The sequence below is a fragment of the Callorhinus ursinus genome, unplaced genomic scaffold (assembly GCF_003265705.2).
Source record: "Callorhinus ursinus isolate GAN/ISIS: 27379988/994484 unplaced genomic scaffold, GSC_fseal_2.0 scaffold25, whole genome shotgun sequence".
NCBI lineage: Eukaryota > Metazoa > Chordata > Mammalia > Carnivora > Otariidae > Callorhinus > Callorhinus ursinus.
This window is the reverse complement of record NW_027397087.1, coordinates 15,927,505-15,948,003: the sequence shown is the minus strand read 5'-3', so window position 1 is coordinate 15,948,003 and position 20,499 is coordinate 15,927,505. Positions and strand designations below refer to the sequence as shown.

Genomic DNA, 20,499 nt, shown 5'->3' with positions numbered 1-20,499 from the left:
GAAAAAAGCTACAAAAGGTATTTTTGGATCAATTAGGGAAATGTAAAGATGTAAATTTTAAAAAAAATTTAAAAATGTAAAAATTAGAACTTCTGTTAATTTTCCCAGAGTGATAATGGCAATTCGATTATGCAATTATTCTTAAAAGATGTACAGTTAGATATTTAAGGGTGAAGTATTGCAAAGCCTGCCACTTACTTTCAAGTGTTTCAACCAAAAATGTATATAATATCTAAGTATACACATACATATAACAGAGAAATAGAACAAATGTGGCAAAATGTGTGGGTATTTGATGCAATTCTTCCAATATATCTGCATGTTTGAAGTATTTGAAATGAAAGTTGGGGGAAGGAACAATCCACAAAAATTTTATTTTTTTACCTTGAAGTCTCTCATCAGTGAGTATTTTGTTTGTTTGGTTCCAGGTGCTATCTATAAATATAATTTTTTTCAGTGTTGTGTCTTGGCAGTTGCTGTCATTCAAATCCTGTTCTTCAGTTTTCTTGCGTTTAATAAATGGCTTTTCAGGGTCATCATTTTTGCCTTTAACATTATTTTGAATCCTTTTTTGCAGATGAAAAGAAATATCTTTTACTGAGACAGACTTAGGTCCAGGGAAAACAAGGGCAACCTAAAGCAAAGAAGCTTAAGTTAGTAGTGTGTTGTTACGATCTTCAAAATGAATAAATTCTGACACTCAAAACTTTAAGAGAAACAAACATGTTGAATACTTGAGAAACAAGCATTAGGTTCAATAACAACCACTTGAGCCATTTGAAAGTTCATATGTTTCTTTAATAAGTATGGTAAAGCTTTTGGCTCTTCCCTAGGATTTAAAAATCATAATATACTAGCTATAAGTATTGCTTCAAAATAAGTTATTCACTTCTTGATAGAAGCCAAGTTAGTTGTATCGTGGATCAAAAAACTAAATACTGTAATATTTCACAGCATAAAAGACAAAGTACGTGATACTAGGTAAAAGAACCAATGAAAAGCACTCAATAATTAAATACAATTTTCACCTATATAATAAGCAGAGATAAAAGAAAAAATACAGTTAATGCTGGTGAGGATATGGTGTTAAGTGCCTTTATAGCCATTACTGATGTCAGGTTTCAATAGCATAACTCTTCATGAAAGCAGTTTGGCACTTTAACTCAAGAGTCATGAAATATTCAGACCCTTTGGTTATTTCACTTTTGGGAATTTATCTTAATAAAATTATTGTAAATACAACTCACAATACCCAGACTATCTGTTAAAGTATATTTATTACAGTTAAAAATTAAAACTGAAAAATCTGACTTTCAAGGAAAAATTCTGTAAATTATGCTACCTTTCTTTCAGCATGTTTTTTACTGAGACCTTACACAGTTAGAGCCTGCAACGTCTGAACAGCTCCTGCCACAAAGCAGTTGCCCAATTAATATTTGTTAAATGAACAAATGTTGGTTAAATCATGTGTATTTTATCTCCCATACTTTTCTGTATTTCCCAAATTTTCTTTAATGAGCATATATCATTTTTTATATGAAAAAATAAGCATTATAAAAATAAAAGAAAAAATCTTGAATTTAAAAACTTCAGAGTTATAAAAGTTTCTCAAACATTTACAATGTGTGTCTATATTTCCCCTATGCCCAATCAGCAAAGTTCAGGACTTTGTAATTTTCTTGGACTGTAAGCATATCACATCTCTTTGTAGAACCTAGCACTGTATTCTATTCAAATGACATAAATGATACCTTGCTGACCAGAGAGGGAAACACAAATATATTCCTAGATCCAAAACTCAGAAATCATTTACAAACAACTTTCTATATAAACTCAACCAAAAAATATATATTTATTTATATTTATCCCATATATATTGATGGGAAAGGAAAAACTAAGTTCTGCCTAGAACAAATGAACACATTAATTTTTAATTATGTTTCCAGATTAACCACACCAACAAATGGTCTCCAAGAAACCTAGAAGGGTTTATATACATTTTTTAGAAGTACCCAAGTACCCAAGGTCTAGTTTTTTTAAGATCTATCACTTTTCAACAAAAGCAGTAATATCTCACCAATTTCAACTATGTGAAAACCAATTTAGAATCTAGAAATGATCAGAGGAAGGCCTCTGAGCAGCCATAAGATGTTACAAAGGCCATGTATTAAAGCTCTTAATTCAGAGAGAATTCTTGAAAATCCTTCTAATTCAGACTGTCTTTTCTTCTTTCAGAGAAATTCCAACAATGTTTGTAATATGGTTTCTTAGTTTGTATCAAATTAGACCATCTATATGTAGTACTGGGAAGAAAATGGAGAGGAGAGAAAGTAAAGCAGACACAGTAATACTGGCAAAGAGTAAAAACCTGAAGATATAATGCAGAACAACTATAAAAAGTGGAAAGTCAAAATTCAAAAAAGCCTTAACAATCTAAGATCATTTGATCTTTGAAGATACCAATGAAGTAAATAAATTGTATATTGTTTAGTGTTACATAAAGATAACCCTAGGTCATTAAGAAAAATATTAAATTATGTTCAAGTAAATTCAGAAAGGTGATGGAATTTAAAATTCTTTTTTAGATTCAATGCCAAGAGTTGTAAAAAATAAGCAGCCTACTTCATGGTCCTTTTCTTCATATTCTGGAATACAAGGATACGTGTAAATATTTACAAATTCAGGTGCTAATAGTTTTGCATGTATAGCAGTACTTTTGCCATCTGTTTCATTTGGATGTTTAATGATATCAATCTTCAGTGGAAGCTAAAATTAAAAAAAAAGACAAATGAACACAATATAAAAATTCTAACTTTTATGTTAAGAAAAATGACCTTCAAAGCTTAAATAACAAGCTCACACTAAGTTCCTATAAATATGATTTCAAAGGCATACTTTTCTAAACCAGAATATTAGGAATGCTAAGAGTCATAAAGCAAACCTAAATTTCTTCCTCAATATTGTTGATCATGTAATAAACAATTATTTCCAACTTATTTAACATAAAATCTGTTCTTAAAGCAAAGCTTCAAGGCCATTTTCATTTAAGCTACAGAGGCACTGAGTCCAAGTCCTTGCATTTCAGTATCTGTGTCAAGAACATTTTTTATAATTCCTATAAACTTTAGGATTGTTAATTTTATGACACAATAAAAGGAAATATAAGTTTGGGCAAAAGCTTCACATCTAAAATTCAAGTCAAAATTTTATTCCCTATACATCCTTTGAGATCAAAGGTATTACCCTTCAAAGGGTTCACTATTTGTTGTGAACATCATGATTCTCATCAGTGGCCTTTAACAGCACAAATGAAATTATCAATTGGAAAAGTAACAGAATAGGTCTAGGAGGTACACACTTTATATAAAAATTAACTCTCTTTAAAATCTTTGTCTATTTTCCTTAAAGTTTCATTATTTAATTGTTATGAATTACATCCTGCCTCTTTGCAAAAATAATATTCTCTTGCATTTTTTGAGTTAGATTTTTCTATTTCACTGACTTGTTTGATTTAATTTCCTGTGTAACTCTTGCACAAGTGCTATAGTTAGCCATGATTATGAAAATGAAAGCTGAGTCACATCTCCCCCAAAATATATATGAGAAACTCTGAGATGGATTCTTCACTGCAGATTATAAATGACTTACATATTATTACAAACACTTTTCCAGCTCCCACCCAACCCATTAACAGGCAGGATTCTAGGTATTTACCCCGGGGCAAGCTAAATTTATCCTGGAGTACAAAACTATTTTTCTTTTTTTTAAAACAGCTTAAATAGGTAAAATTAGTATAATAAACTCCACATATTTAAAGTGTACAATATAATGAATTTTAACACCCTTGAATTCATCACCATAATCAAGATCATGAACATATCTGTCACTTCCAAAAGCCTTCTTGTGCCTCCATCCTTCCCCTTTCCCCATCAATTACCACCCGCAGTCCTTAGGTAATGATTGATCTGTTATCACTATAGGTTAGTTTGCATTTTCCAGGATTTTACATAAATGAAATCATATGGTATGTACTCTTTTCATCTGACAACTTTCACTTGGAATAATTATCCTGAGATTCATCCATATTGTTGTATCATTAATTCTAGAGCTGTTTTTTTAAAGGAGTAGTTGTTGCATGCTACTGAATGATCCCAGCTGCATATACTTTATCTTTCTGGATGATTGTGTGGAAAAAGGATGGTATATATCCCAGAAGGGCCATAAAAATGTATCCCAAATAGTTTTCATTTTAGGGTTCCAAACCCCTTATCTCCTTCCCTCCCCACTTAGGCCTAGTGACCAATTAGGGCCAACTGCTTTAAATCATCAAACCAACTTCTAGTTACAGAAAATTTACATTTAAGTAGGCAGTTCACAAATGATTTTATATCAGTCTACTTCTGGCTGAACTCTACATCAGAATTTCCTCATGATGCTCATTCTCAGTTGACACTACATTCCCTTTCCCCAGGGTCTCTCAGTCCCAGATCAGCATTATCTTAGCCTAGGGAAGATAGGAAAGAAGAAAAAGAAAGCATATCATGATAAAGTATTCTATTACTAATAAAACTGACTTTCCTACAGGGCTGATGAGCAGAACTGAAAATTCCCAAGGTGACCATCAACATTTCTCATCAGCTGGCTATGACTGAAGGGTATCATTTATATCAAGGACATAGGACTGAGTGTTATTCATGTATTTAAACATCACATACCTTGCCTATTACGGACTAAATCCTATAGGTATAAGACAATTATGCAAAATTTGTGCTCAAGAAGTATTCTTGGGACCCAGTCTACCTACTTTAGTTCTCCCTGAGCAAGCCTGAAATTTCTGACACTATGAAACAAAAGCACAGACACAGATCAAATCATGGAAACATATGTTTGTGCTCTAGTTCACACACTTTAAAGGAAGATATTTCCTAAATAATGACAGGGTACAGAGTAACGCCAGAAAGTAGAGATGTTCTGTTTTCAAACATGAAGAACATCAATCTGTTCTCTAACACTTATATTTCCTATAGGAGATTTACCAAACCTTTCTGCCCAAATTTATCAAAATGCCTTTAGCAGGAAGTCCTAAGTCTTTTCCTATGTGATCATCAACCTTCCCAAAGAGAGTCTTTTAAATTCTAGGACTCTAAAAAAGAGGAAGCTTTCTTTGACCTCATGATTTTTTTTGCTCCTCTTTTAAAAATACCAAGAGCATCTTTTACTTTTACTCATGCATTTCTCATGACATTGAAAAAAAATCATATTCTGCATGAAAAAAATCAGTATTTATGAATTTATTCTGTAGATTAAAATTTAAAGCTTGGGAGGCACTTACTCATTATGTAGTCGTCTTCCCTTCCCAAGCAGGCTATCTAAAAGCAAATGCTGAATGATTTGTAAAAATAAAGTAAAAATTAGAAAAAAACTTTATAGAGCTTTTATTACTATTAATATATATTAACACACTGAGTTTTATATATGGTCATTAAAATATAAACACTTTTAAAAACTCTGCATGCTCCGGTAGGCCATTTAGAGTTGATCAAACACTTGGCATAGTGTTTTAAGTCACTTCTATTAAATAGCGGACATTAGATCACTGATTTGGAAAATAATCCTCTATTATTAAATTTCTGTGAAAATAAATTCTATGAAAAGTCAACATGTTACTGACTTTTATTATTCTGATCTTCAATTCTTTTGAACACAATACATCTTAAGATAAAACTTTTAAAGGGATATTCTCTTTTATGTGGCTATGATATGAACAGAACATTGAATAATTCTGTTTATACTTCAAAAACTATACTTTGAAATGTAACATTCTCTCAAGATAACAGGAAACTTAAAGAAGATTATTTTCCTCAAGCTCTCAGTTTTTCTAAGGTAACTATGAAGCTGATTAGAGTCCATACTTATTTCTCTTGTCCAGTAAACTTTCCAATAGCTTCTAAGTGTGATTTTAGACCCCTGAGGAGACCCTGGACTTGCCAAGATGACATATAAGCTAAACTGAAATGCAAGTAACAAAATATAAGTATTAAGGTATTTTACTTCAAATGTAAATGAATCTTAAAATCACCACATTAAATATTTTTAAATATAGTTTTGGCTTATTTTCTTACTAGCAAGTTCTAATGAGTCCATGTGTAGAGTTTAGTCTCTCCAAAGTCCTAACAGGCAACAAATTTTATACATTATTTGATTTACTCCTAAAGTTCATGTCAATGTTAGACAAGTTGACATATATGTAATAAATTCTTTGATTACATAGACATCATGGTTTACAGACCTTTTACCTACACAAGAGTAGTCTTGGTAAGCAACAAAACATATAAGGTAAGCAATCAATGCATATCAATTTTTTAAAATCTGGCTTAAATCACTACAATTATAACATAGCCCAATGAGTAGGTCTTAGTTTTTTTGTTTTTTTTTAAATAGGCTCCATGCCCAGTGTGGAGCCCAATGTGGGGCTTGAGCTCACAACCCTGCAATTGAAACTTGAGCTGAAATCAAGAGTCAGACACCCAACCAACTGAGCCACTGGGCACCCCAGTCTTAGTATTTTTAATTTTAGTTTAGTTTTGGTCACTGACATGAGCTCCATCTCCATGTAGGATGGGACTAAGCCTGTTCTACAAAAGCCCAAGCAAAAATCAATCCTAGTTCCTTTAGGATATGTTTTCTTAAAAAGAGGTCCAAGGTCCTGAGGTAGTTTCTGAAGTTCCTTCAGGCAATCTGTACACTTGTCTCTTGTAGTATTCATGTTTATGCCACATCTATGTTTTAGACGAATTATAATCATTAATGAAAAAGTAATTGATTTCTTTCAAAACAATACCATTCATCTCAGACCTAAGTGTTTTAGTAGTGTGTGTCTCTTTTTCCAGAGACAAGGAAAACAAATAGGTTTACCAGTCTGTAAGATTAAATTTTCTATTAATATTATTCATTTCCATAATGATGCTACTTATCACGCTTATCAATTCTATTAGAGCAGGTATATATGAGATGTCTTTTTAAATCCTACTTTCAGATAATTAAATTTCTTACCAACCTTCACAAGTGGCATCTGTTGAATAGGTACATTTTCAACTGGGACATAACATGTATAGCAATAGAACATTCTCGAACCACCACATTTGAGACATTTTGATCTTCCACTTCTTTGAGCTTTTTGAAGAACTTCTTGAGATGCTAAGCATAAGTTTTGAAGAGGATCTTCTGCAGCTATAGAAGTAGTTTGTGAGTGTTGTATTTCTACAAATTTTGAATTATTTTCTTCCTTTTCTTTGAGAAGTACAGGTGGGTTGAGAGACATTTTTCATTCAAACCAAAGTTTAACATCTATTTCTAAAACATAAATCATAGGTGCACTGCAAAAGAAAAAAAAAAGTGGGGGAGGGGTGGAATAAAGACAGGAAATATTTTATTCCTTGTCTCCACAAGGAAAATTACTCAATTTAATTCACAACTGCATACTGTTTTTAGTATTTATTAACAAGTATTAATAAGCTTTTTAACCACCAAATTAACACAATTTAAAATACAAAATTAAGAAGCAATAAACTCAAAACAATAAATGACCCTTCTGAGTCATCCCTTCCATAAAAATAAAAAGGTGCTCTCTTAGAAAAACTATTTCAGATATAAAATTTAGGTACCAACAATCCATTTTTCAGTGACTCTTATTTTGTTTTATATTAGGAATACAATGTTTTAATGTTAGTATCAGCCAGGAATGTATTCAACTCTGTAGGCTCTGACTTTAAACTGATGTTATATGATATCAAATCTCAACCTGAATCCTAACGAAAGTACAAGGTTCTAGTGAAATCAGTAAAATCTAGTTGGTTATGTTCTAAAAGACATATTCTCTGACTTAAATCACACGCACAAAAATATAACTAAACATCCATTAAAACAGGACAGGCATCTACTACTACCAATTACAAGTTGTAAAATATCCCAAAAAGGTGAAATATATGCCCAGAAAAATAAAGTGTGATCTTATAAATTTAAAAATTTTACAGAGTAATGTTAATGTCCTCTCACTCAAAGATTTCATACCACTTTTTAAGAATATAATTCATTTAGAGTCTTCAGTTCTAGAGATAAAATAGTAAAATAACTTTTCCACTTAAATATTTTCTTCCGGGAAGAATGATGTCTGTCTAAACTGTTATTCAAATACTCTGTAAGCACAGTATCTTTTGAGGGAGAAAAGAGACTGGGGCCCTTTTGATTTGATATGCATTCCAGAGCTGTAAAATGAGTCTCTCATTATAAAGCTTATGGCATTGTGGTGTTTAACTATGAGGCCCTGGGCACTTTGAGTACAAACACTGACAGGAGAAATGCTGTGACTGCAACAGGAAACTTTTTTGTGGTATCCCAAATAGAAAGTGAACAAAAAGTCCAGTGGAACATAATATACAACATAATTTACCAACAGGAAGTTAGTGATACTAATTTAATTACTCATCAAGAGTTTTTTATAGATTGTAAATCCCAGTAAGCTTGAGACCCAAATAAAAAGATGCAAAGAAAAAAGATGCTTGTTACTGAAGGAAAAAATAAAATATACTGGCCAAATTTATTCAAATTTACCAAGCTGTCACCTTTTCTTGAGTCTCAGATCCTTTTAAGATCATGTGAGTCTTGGACCTTATCGGCAGAAAATGCATACACAGACACAATATTTTGTACACAATTTCAGATGGTTTGCCGATCTGTAAGCATTCATCTACAGATCTAGTAAAGAAATCCTGACTACCATCAAACAGTCATTCTAAGGACAGGAGCAGTTTTAAAAGTCTGGGAAGAGATCCTATTTGTCTCCAGAAATCAGAGCTACAAACCCCCTGTTGGGGAAGCAGAGGTCAGCTGTCACAAGCCAATTGAGGTCTCATTACTGCACTTAGGAAGGTAGTTAATTTGCACCAAGTCTTGGTTTGGGTTTGCTCTGGTGTTGCCTGAGGTCCTTACAGAGAAACATTTTTAGGTTGTGATAGTCTTGAGTTATCCCATCATGGGACTCATCCTAAAAAAGAAACTGGACTGGACTAATTCAACCTGACTCCATTTTTCTGGGTGTTCTAATAGTTATTTAGGGGGTTTGCATATGCCACCAAAGGCCTCAGGCAATAATGGGGCTGAAGGACACAGTTCCTGGGGATGTCGTGAAAGTCAATGTGTTTCCTGACATTCAGTGGAAAACTACTGATGAGTTTTTCTAGGGCCCTCCAAGTGCATTCTGCCTCTGAAGTATTCCCCTATATTTTACTTGGCCTTCCATCCATAAAGCCAAAAGGACATTAGTGAAGCCTTATATAAATGTTCTTCCTGTACAAAAATCAAATGTAAACACCTATAAGGCAGTGAAAGGGAAATGTTTATGGCTCCTTTCCCTGCCTCACCTATACATTCTCCAGTGGATGTGGTGGCCACGCACAGAAGAGGCCAGAAATAGTTAAGTCATGGACAGCTCCGCCCAAAGGTCTCTGAAACCATATGACAAGGGCATCTGTCCTGACCTAGACAATAGCCTGCCTCAAATGTGTACAAATAGTTTGTTGCAAACGATGGTTCACAACCTTCAAACCATACTTAACATCAAATTCGTGCAGGGAATACAAGTGGAGTTGTGGGAGTTACTTAGAAAACATAAAAAGAATGTATTCCTAAAGAACTAATAAATATTTTTACCTTGATGATATATTCATCATTCTGCAACTTAGGTTGAAAACTAATTTTTTACTTCCCCTCTACCCTCTTTTCCCAAAACACCAATTACTCACCAAGTTCCATAAATTCTACCTTGCATATAATCCTCTATTTTTAGTCTCAAAGTCAGGACTCTACATGATCTACGGCAATCTCTTACATCTTTTTATGTTTGCCCACTTATTGGTTCCACGTATTTGCATGGAAAAATCTGCTTTAGTCTGGAGTTGCCTTTTAGTGAAGCTATCCCTCCTAGCAATCAACTCTGCAAGAGCAGAATTCTTTACTGATCTCACATATCTCTCCCTGTGTCTTATGCAGCAGGAGGAATTCAACAACCACTTATTAAATCAAAACCATTCTGAAAAAGAAAGCATATGTATGCATCTCCCTACTGAAGGACCTGACAAACCACCTTGATGGGCCATCTGCAGCCTGGCACAAGTGGCAACATGGCAGATTTTTTTTTTTTTCAAAACAATGTTTTAAAAACTCCAAGGTATAAGTCACCTCCCGATGGAATACTATATACAACTCCCCTACCATGTATTGTAGACCAATTCAGTACTAGATAAAACCCACTCCAAAATTTTTTTTCAAGTATTTTTAAGAACCTGGTCAGGTCACATAATATACACAGGTCCAACATTCATTTTTTAAAATCCAACGTGCCACCTTTTCAAACAGGACCAATGGCCTCTCCCACATCACCCATCATTTGGTAGGCAGACTGTCTTGCCTTAGTTTTTCATGGTACACTAGGGTTTAGATAGAAATAATCCTTAAATGCTGTGGTTTTCACTCAAGCAGAGATTTTATCATCCAACTCCGTGAACTGGCATCTTAAACTATTAATATACTTCTTTACTTGTCCTACATTCCCAAGAAACAATTTAGACATAAGAACAGACTCCTTGGCTTATTATGTAACCACTATCTTAATATGTTAAATACACTGCATGGCGGTACTAAGCTGCTCCTTCTGTGATCACCAATTCCCCGCAAACCACTCCAAACACTAAAAAATATAGTTTCTAGGGGACTACCTGCCAGAACAGACCTTCCTTAGAGCGGAAACCACTGAAAATGATTGTTAGGGCAGAAAAAAAGTTTTCTGAGGAAAAATTTGGAAGCCTTTTTCCCAAAGGGCACGCAGGATCCTAAAAACCGCAAGCGCTCGAGCACAGGGACCTGGGCCCCGCTCACAGGCGACACCCTGCACGACCTCCACTAGGGCCCGGCCAAGCAGCGTCCTCTCCCTGCAGTCGCACGTCTCCGGCCAGACCACTGGTCCGCAGAGGGGCTCGGAGACCTGCACCAGGGATCCGAGTGGGACTCAGACCTGCACTGCCCGCGGGTCCTCGCACAGCTCCACGCGTCTTCAGCTCCGCCCGAGCCTGAGGCGCGCGCCCGGCCCAGGTCGCGCTCGGGCACGGCGGAGCGCTTTCCGGGAGACACAGAAGGGAGGAGCCCGGCCGTTGCTAGGGCCGTTGCTAGAGCCTGGCGCCGCGCAGGTCCCGCGACGAAAGTAACGGGCGGGGAGGGACGCGGGGCGTGGTTAGAGGGGGAAGTCCCGCCTCAGCCTTTTGGCGGCCGGTGGTGTAGCCCTAGTCCTGGGAGACGTGATCCGAGAGCGAGGCCCGATCGGTGAGACTAGGCCTCACAGCCCGCCAACCCTGGGCTGAGTTCCCTGCTGACCCTGGCGGAGGCCCCCTTAAATGGGACGCGGCTCTGGAAGTATACTCTCAAGGTGTAGTTGCAGTGAGTTGTGAAAAATGCCGATCCTACAGAACACTTTTCCATTTTACCTATTCCAGAATTATTTTAGTCGTGAGAACTTGGTTCTGTTATTTTTTTATGGCTATGTTAAGATGAGTACTAGTAGTAATGAAAGCTATCAGAAAAATTGTGTGTATCTTGATGCTTTGGTTTGCTTGAAAACTACACACACGTCGAGTTGGAACTACTTTGTGCGCTTTTCCATTTTGGAATTAAGCATAGTATGTGGATAGATTGTAAAACCACTTTTCCTTGCCCCACCCCGAGGAAAATCCAAACCTAAGGAGTGCACTTCAAAACTGTGAGATTCAGAAACACAATGGCATTGTATTTATTTGAATTTAGCCTGTGAGGACAGAAGCTTGCCCTAGAGGAGCTTAAGGACATCAAGGTAAAATGGGTAGTACAGAAAACACAACATGACTAATAAATTGTAGGAATTTCACAAGAGCTCAGAATGGAGGGGTCAATGAAGGCTTATTGGTTGGATTTGAGTAAGGTTTTGGAGAATGATCATGGCTTAGAGCAGTGCTTTTAAAGGGGATTGTGTGGGACCCATTGGCGGAGGTCCCTTTTGTAAGCAAGGAAATATATTGAGTCAAAACACATTTAATTTTTTTTATTTTGTTAATTTTTTTACAATAAGCTCTAGGCCCAGTGTGGGACTTGAACTCACAACCTGAGATCGAAAGTTGCGAGCTCCACAGACTGAGCCAGTAGTTGCCCCCAAAACTACACATTTTAAAAAATGAATTAGTTTAGTGTGAAAATGTCAGTGCATGGCACTTGGGAAGGTTAAGTATTACTTCATGGAGTTTTTGGTTTTGTTTTAGATTTTATTTATTTATTTGTTTGTTTGTTTGTTTGTTTGACAGAGAGAGAGAGTCCAAGCGGGGGGAGCAGTAGAGGGAGAGAGAGAAGCAGACTCTCTGCTGAGTGGGGAGCTGGATGCGGGGCTTGATCCCAGGACTTGGGTATCACGACCTGAGCTGAAGGCAGACGCTTAACCAACTAAGCCACCCAGGCGCCCCACTTTATGGAGTATTAAATTACAGATGGTCAATGACTTAACATTGGTTTGATTTAAGACTTTTCAGCTTTATAATGGTGTGAAATCAATATGCATTCAGTAGAAACCATGCTTTGAGTTTTGACTTGGTATTTTCCTGAACTAGTGATACGTGGTATGAAACTCTTGTGATAATGGGCAGCCACATCAGCCAGGCCATCACAAGAGTAAACAACCAATACACTTAGAACTATTCTCTACCCATACAATCATTCTGTTTGCCACTTTCAGTACAGTATTCAATTACATGAGATATTTAACATTTGATTATGAAATAGGCTTTGTGTTAGATGATTTTGCCCAGTGGTAGGCTAACATAAGTATTCTGAGCACATTTAAAGCAGATTAGGCTAACCTAATTCAGTAGGTTAGGTGTATTATATGCATTTTCAATTGAGGATGGGTATATGGAAACATAACCCCATCATAAGTCAAGAAAGATCTGTGTGTGTGTGTGTGTGTGTGCGCGCGCGCACATCCTTGTGTCATGTTTATAAAATGTATTTCTTATTGTGTGTTTCTCCTTAAAAAGTTAGAAAGCCACTGCTTTAGGAAGAAAGATGAGCTTTCTGGGTAAGAACAATAGCCATAGCAAAGTCTCCAAGCCAAGAATAAATAATTTACACCCTTTTCTTTTTTTAACAGCTTTAGTTTAGGTGCACAAATTACAAAAGCAAATGATGCTACTTATTAATTGAAGTGAGGTGAGTACTGGCTTACTATTGCTATGTAAGAAGTTACTCCAAAATATGGCTTACAACCACCTTTTTATTGTGTTCATGAATTGTGTGTTCAGGAGGGCACAGAGGGGCTGCTTTTCTCTGATAATTCAGCTTGGAAGTCTACGAATGCTAGCAGAGATCGTATGTGTAGCTTCTTCATGTGGTCTGAACTTCCTCACAGGATGGCAGAGGGTAATTCGACTTCTTAGGTTAGGCCCAGTGCTCCAAAGCCAAGTGTTGCAATGAATAAGGTAGAAACTACATGTTATTTTCTGACCTAGTCTCAAGGAGTAACACAGTATCAGTTCTCACACATTCTTTTGGTTATAAGTGTATTTTAAGACCTGTTCAGATTATAGAAGAGGGGACATAGATAGATGCCACTTCTCAAAAGATTGCCAAAGAATTTGTGGCCATTTTTTAAAAACCACCATAATGAATTTACTACTGTCACAGACAACGCCAACATTTCAGTGGTTTAAAACCTTAAACTTTTATTTCCCACAGGAAATCCATTGAGGATGTACTAGTCAGATGAAACATTAGATTCGAGGATGCAGATTGTTTGTTTTTTGGATTTGGGGTTCTTTTTTACAGTTTTAGTGGTTCTACTGTCTCCTAAGACTTGGGTCCAACAGCTTATCTGACAAAAAAGAAAGCATGGAAAATCATACAAAAGCTTTCAGAGGTCATCCCTAAAAGTGACAGATATCACTTTGCCCACATTCCAAAGGCTCCCGCTTTAGCTGCAAGCAAGCCTGGGAAATGTAGAGAAACATATACATGTTGGTAAGCACCAACAGTTTGCCCTATTTTAGATTTTTCACCAAAACCCCATAGTCCCCAGTTCCTCCATTCTATTCTCAGTTCTTCTTTCAAAAGGAAAATTCTTTCAAGTCTTTTCAATATCTTTTCTGTTTTTTATGGTATATGTCGAAATATACTTACATTGCAATTTTTAATTGACAATTTCAGATATTATCCATTGACTTTCTCCTATGAAAGTCAGTGATTAAGCTCTTTTACAACACCACCCTCAGGTGTATGAAAATTCCTTCTCTCTCTACCCCCACACGTTCTTCTTATCCCCTCATCTCTCAATATAGTGATACGCCAATTTTTGTTTAAATCAACATTTGTAAATATTATTCAACCCTGATATGTTGTGTTTCCATTATCTTTCCTTATCATTCAGTTAGAAATTTTTTCCAGTTTTCTCTATTATTTTTTCTGTGAGACATATTTTACTTAGAAATGGATTATTTAGGGCACCTGTATGTCTCAGTTGGTTAAGCATCTGCCTTCGCTCAGGTCATGATCTCAAAGTCCTGGGATGGGGTCCCATGTTGGGCTCCGGACTCCTTGCTCGGCCGGGAGCCTGCGTCTCCATCTCCCTCTGCCTACCATTCCCCCTGCGTGTGCTCTCTCTCTGTCAAATAAATAAATAAAATCTTAAAAAAAAGAAATGGATTATTTAATATTTAAGATTTTTCTAGATGTCTTATTGTTGCTGTTTTCTCTTTTATTGCTCTTGTTGTCAGAGAACATACTCTGAATGATTTCAATTATTTGTAACTTTTGAGATTTGTCTTATGGTACAGCGTAGGTTCATCTTGGTAAATGTTCTATGTTCCATTAGTTTAAAAGAGTATGGATTCTGTACTTGTAAGGTATAGTTGTTCTGTAAATGTCAGTTAAGTTAAATTGATTGACTTAAGTATTGTTCAAATCTTTTATCTCCTTACTGATGTGTGTGTGTGTGTATGTGTGTGTGTGTGTACATACTTGATTTATCAATTACATCAATTAGGTGTTAAGATCTCTAACTGTAATTGTGGTTTTTGCCTATATTTCCCTTTAGTTTTATAAATTTCTGCTACATGTATTTCAAGGCTCTTTTATTAGATGCAAACACATTTAGCATTGGTAGCTCTTCTTAATGAATTGACCTCTTATCACTATGAAATAACCTTATTTATGCCTGGTAATACTTCTTGTCTTGAAGTCTATCTTATCCAATATTAATGTTGACATAATAGTTTCTTATGATTAATAGGCGCATGGTTCTAGAATTTCCATTTTTTTTTAGAATTTCTATTTCTCTTGAAATAACCTATCTCTTCATGCACCATAATCTAACCTATATTGTAAAATCTTTAACATATTTATAACAGATGCTGTAAAGTCCTTGTCTGCAAGGTACAACTGGGTTCTTAGTGAATTGGTTTGTATCAACTGTGCTTTCTCTTGATTACGGGTCCCATTTTACTTCTTGTTTGTATTCTTGTAATTGTTTTATTGTGAATTAGACATTATGTGGAAAAATTGTAGAGGATGACATGTAATTTAGTGTTATTTAGTCTTCAGAAAGCACAAGCCTATTGCTCTCCTTGGCATTCAAAGTGAGATGTAGATCTTTTTATTCCTTCTAGGTTTGAGTTGAAATTTAGGGTTGGCTTCAGCTTTAATTGGATTTTCACCTGTGACTAACCCAACTTCCAACTTCCCTCATCATAGCCAACTCATATCTCATCAATATTGAACAGGGAGAAGTTGGGACTGAAGTTTTTCTTACATTTTTGCTTCACCTTTGGAGTCAACTCTGTCAGGGCCCCGGAACCCAAGTACCATAAGAATGTGTTGGCCCAAATTAGTTCTCTTGTCTTTCCAGCCCCTCCTCGACTGCTGCTTTTTAGACAAAACTTGGAAGTGAGGCACAGGGGTCTGGGAAGGGCTTGTTTGTCTGACTCATTTGTTTTTGTATTTGGGTGTCTTTCAGACTCCAGTTTGTTCCTCCAGCTCATGCCAACGGCTAAGGTCCAACTGATTTCTCTTCATCTTTGAGAAGTTACTGCACCGTGGCAGGCCAACACTTTCCTCAGTGGATGGTCAGAGCTCACTGCTGGGTAAGGAAGCTGCCAGAGCTTTATGCTCACTTACAAAGAGAATATTTCTTTTTGGATTTCTGGTCATTAAGGCTTCCAGGTAGGGAGACTTCACAGGCTTGCAGTTGCCCAGGGCTTCGTGATTAAGTGGACCCCACACTTAGTTTAATGGTCTCATGTTACCATCTTAAAATTCTTAATTTTTGAACAAGGGACTTGGCAATGGTACAAATGATGTAGCCAGTCCTGCTTACTAGCACCCACTACTCTTCACCAACCTCATAGAAAAGTAAGATGTTTATTTTGTCTGGGTTTCTTTTGTTGTTGCTAGGGGAGCATAGGTGTTTTGAATCCTTCTACATTATACTGAGAGCAGAAGTCCATTTAATTTATGCCTACTGCCTTTTAACATTTACCTTAGAGAACTTTGGGATTTTATATTGAAATTAGCTGGAGCTTTCTCATGTAAGTTTCACTTCCTTAATACGTTTTTCTAATTTCCTTTAACTGAAATGTGGGTATTATTTTAATGGATAAAGAAGATATCACACACACACACACACACACACACACACACACACACACACACACATCCTGGAATATTACACAGCCATGAAAACGATGAGATATTGCCATTTGCAACAACATGGATGGACCTAGAAGGTGTTAGACTAAGTGAAATAAATCAGACAGAGAAAGACAAAAACCATAGAATTTCACTTATATGTAGAATCTAAAAAGCAAAACAAATGAAAAAACAAACAAAAGCAGAACCAGAATTATAAAAACAGAGAACAAACTGATAGTTGCCAGAGTTAGGGGGTTGTGCAAAATGGGTGAAGAAGAATAGGAGATACAGGCTTCTAGTGGTGTAATAAATAAGCCACAGGCATAAAAAGTCCGGCATAGAGAATATAGACAGTGATATTGTGATAGTGCTGTACGGTGATAGATGGTAGCTACACTTACGGTGAGCAGAGCATAACCTATAGAGTTGTTGAATCACTATGTTGTACACCTGAAACTAATGTGATGTGTGTCGACTGTACTCAAATAAAAAAAATTTTTTTTAAATGTGGGTATTATTTTTAGTGCTTTGTACTAGAAATGGTTTGATAACCATTATAAGAAAAAAAGGCAACATTTAGATTGTTTTAATTAGCCTCTTTATAGTCCATGTATTTCTAAATATACTGATAGCTTCCTTCTAGCAAAACTACTACACTCACTCTCTCTGAAGATATTATATCCTGAACATTTTTTTTTGTCTCTAAGCATTCTGTGCACACCATCTCTTATTTATTACCTTCTCAGTCTAGAGTCCCATGTTTTCCATTAAATTTTTTTGACAGCTCTATGTAGCTTTGCTTTTGAATACTTGTTTTTATAATGATTGCCACATATACCTTTTATTTTGTTACTTGTTATTGTCTGTTACATATTTGCTTATATTCATCGTATATTTTAACAGTATTAGAGAATGAGATATGCTCTTCAACCTCCAGTGTGTAGATATTTTTACAAAAATATGGTGATTTTGTAATCTTGATAATTTTATATATTGCTGTGAAATATGTATTTTAGTAAATTAAAATATACTACAATCTTTTCAGACATGTCAATATCAGATCATTAGGATATGCTGAATTCCTCTTTTTTTTTTAAGATTTTATTTATTTGACAGAGAGATAGCGAGAGCAGGAACACAAGCAGGGGGAGTGGGAGAGGGAGAAGCAGGCTTCCTGCGGAGCAGGGAGCCTGAAGTGGGGCTCGATCCCAGGACCCCATTATCATGACCTGAGCCGAAGGTGGATGCTTAAAGACTGAGCCACCCAGGCACCCCTGATTTCCTCTTATTTTTCCTTCTTCTAACTGGTTTTTCACTCTCTAGAATTGGTCTTACTATTCTTCTAAATAACTACACATTTCTCTGACATTTATCTACTCATTTCTTCATTAATTTATACATATTGCAAGTACTTATTATGCACTAACCCTGAGCTAGTCACTGTATGAAATTTTGACAGTTCAGCAGTGATTATACCATAGTTTCTATCCTCATATAGATATGAATCTGCTGTGCGTTACAATAGATAATCTTTTGGGGGAACAAGGAAGGCTTCCTAGAAAAAGTTACTTTTAATTTGATATTTAAAATAAGAGTTAAATAGGCCAAGAAGGGATTGGAGGGAGAGGGTTTGGGACAGGAAACCTTCCAAGCAGAAGAAAGAATGTGTACACAGTCTCTAAGGCAAGGAAGAACAAGATGTGGTCTTGATTAAAATTAATTTGTCTAATGAAAGAATATGTTTTCAACTTATGAGAAAACTACTAATAAAAATGGTATTATTATTTATTACGCTGAAACATTCAAATATTTAAATTATTTTCACCATGTCACTAGTGTGGCCTTTTAAATATGTCATCAGCAAGAGGGGCAAGTTACTATATTTTTGGCTCTGAATTTATTGTAGACACCATCCAATATAGTCCAAAACATCTCAGAACTCTTGTAGGAATTTGAAATGAGGATATTCAAGAGGATTCATGTGGAGTTTTTTTCTAGGAGCAATATATAAGAGGGAAGCCTTTTATGGAATTTGGTTTAGAGGCTTGGGATTTAAACATTGATCTCTGTACCTTTCTAAAGTACAGGGACTTTACAAAGTGAATATTTTACAATGTCTTATGGCTCTGAAAATTATAACTTAAGTCCAGTATCATTTACTTAAGTAAATTATATGTAAACATCATAAACAGTCTGATTTTATGTTAATTGGAAATATTGATTTTACTTCATTAGAAAATGCAAAAACCTCCAAGGAGCATTGAAGAATTCTTAAAGTTTCAAAATTGGGTGAGTAGAACATCTATTTTATGTGCGAATAAATCTTTTAAAATATCACTTGTGGAGGGGTGCCTGGGTGGCTCATTCGGTTAAGCGTCTGACTCTTGATTTCGGCTCAGGTCATGATTTCAGGGTTGTGAGATCGATTGAGCCCCTGCTTGGGATTGTCCCTCTGCCTCTCTCTTTCTCTCTCTCTCCCTCCCCCTCTCTAAAAAAATAAAAAATAAAAAAATAAAATATCAGTTGTGGAGATCTGGAAAAGACTTTGAAGTCTTTTAGGAAAAGATTTTAGGAATAGAAATTCAAAAAACCACATTTCAGTGTGGGAAATACTTATAAATATTTATCTCTTTTCAGTAGGCTCTATGTTGTAGCCTTTCCCTCTTAATATTCTGTTCTCTTTTTTGACTTTGAGAAAATTCTAGTTTTATTTTTTATTTTTTTTCTTAAAGATTTTATTTATTTATTTGACAGAGAGAGACACAGCGAGAGAGGGAACACAAGCAGGGGGAGTGGGAGAGGGAGAAGCAGGCTTCCCACTGAGCTGGGAGCCCGATGTGGGACTCGATCCCAGGACCCTGGGATCATGACCTGAGCTGAAGGCAGACGCTTAACGACTGAACCACCCAGGTGCCCCGAGAAAATTCTAGTTTTATATCCTATCAGAAGAATTATACAAACATTTTAAATAATTTTGCTGATGTAAGGTGTTTGTCTAAATACACCTTAAAGACTATCCGATAGGGGCGCCTGGTGGCTCAGTTGTTAAGCGTCTGCCTTCAGCTCAGGTCATGATCCCAGCCAGGGTCTTGGGATCGAGCCCCGCATCGGGCTCCCTGCTCAGTGGGAAGCCTGCTTCTCCCTCTCCCACGCCCCCCTGCTTGTGTTCCCTCTCTTGCTGTCTCTCTGTCAAAAAATAAATAAAAAATCTTAAAAAAAAAAAGACTATCTGATAATTATGAGTACTTACCTCATTTATCCATGTACCACAGCTTAGACTAACAGGTAGTTTGCAGAGGTGTTCAGTTTCCTTGATTGTTGAATCAGAGTGAAATATTCAAAATGTATTTTCATGTTGAAAGCTCCAGTTTCCATTATTATGAGTAATACTGACTTCTGGGGTTATTGGGCTTGCTACAAGCTTTCCCTTGGGTCTATACACTTGTGAGTCTGAAAGTCAGGTTTCTTTTGCATTGAAGAATGGCAAGAGGAACACCTGGGTGGCTCAGTCGGTTAAGCCTCTGCCTTTGGCTTGGGTCATGATCCCAGGATCATGGGAAGGAGCCCTGCATGGGGCTCCCTGCTCATTGGGGAGCCTTCTTCTCCCTCTGCCTGCCACTCCCCCTGCTTGTGCTCTGTCTCCCTCTTCCTCTCAAATAAATAAGTAAATAAAATCTTTAAAAAAAAAAAAAAAGAATGTCAAGAGCTAGGATAAAGATATTAGTGTGGAAAACAGAGAGAAAAGGAGGC

The 20,499-nt window shown here is 36.1% G+C and overlaps 2 protein-coding genes across 7 annotated transcripts in view; one reads left to right on the top strand and one right to left on the bottom strand.

Annotated features, from left to right (window-relative positions):
* DTWD1 (DTW domain containing 1) overlaps positions 1-11,205 on the bottom strand; it is a 19,462-nt gene extending 8,257 nt beyond the window's left edge. Inside the window, exons 1-4 of one of the 3 annotated variants that reach the window (XM_025883681.2) lie at positions 11,069-11,205; positions 7,058-7,376; positions 2,623-2,766; positions 385-634 (exon numbers count right to left, since the gene is read on the bottom strand). In XM_025883681.2, coding sequence (XP_025739466.1) covers positions 385-634; positions 2,623-2,766; positions 7,058-7,321 — 658 coding nt within the window. In that variant the 5' untranslated portion in view covers positions 7,322-7,376; positions 11,069-11,205. Of the gene's footprint in view, positions 1-384; positions 635-2,622; positions 2,767-7,057; positions 7,377-10,772 lie in introns of all 3 variants that reach the window. The other 2 variants (XM_025883682.2, XM_073876979.1) reach the window with 2 other exon arrangements.
* A 64-nt stretch (positions 11,206-11,269) lies between these two features.
* FAM227B (family with sequence similarity 227 member B) overlaps positions 11,270-20,499 on the top strand; it is a 206,131-nt gene continuing 196,901 nt past the window's right edge. For all 4 annotated transcript variants that reach the window (XM_073876977.1, XM_073876976.1, XM_073876975.1 and 1 more), the window contains exons 1-3: positions 11,270-11,487; positions 16,076-16,202; positions 18,985-19,038. In XM_073876977.1, coding sequence (XP_073733078.1) covers positions 16,182-16,202; positions 18,985-19,038 — 75 coding nt within the window. In that variant the 5' untranslated portion in view covers positions 11,270-11,487; positions 16,076-16,181. The remainder of the gene's footprint in view (positions 11,488-16,075; positions 16,203-18,984; positions 19,039-20,499) is intronic.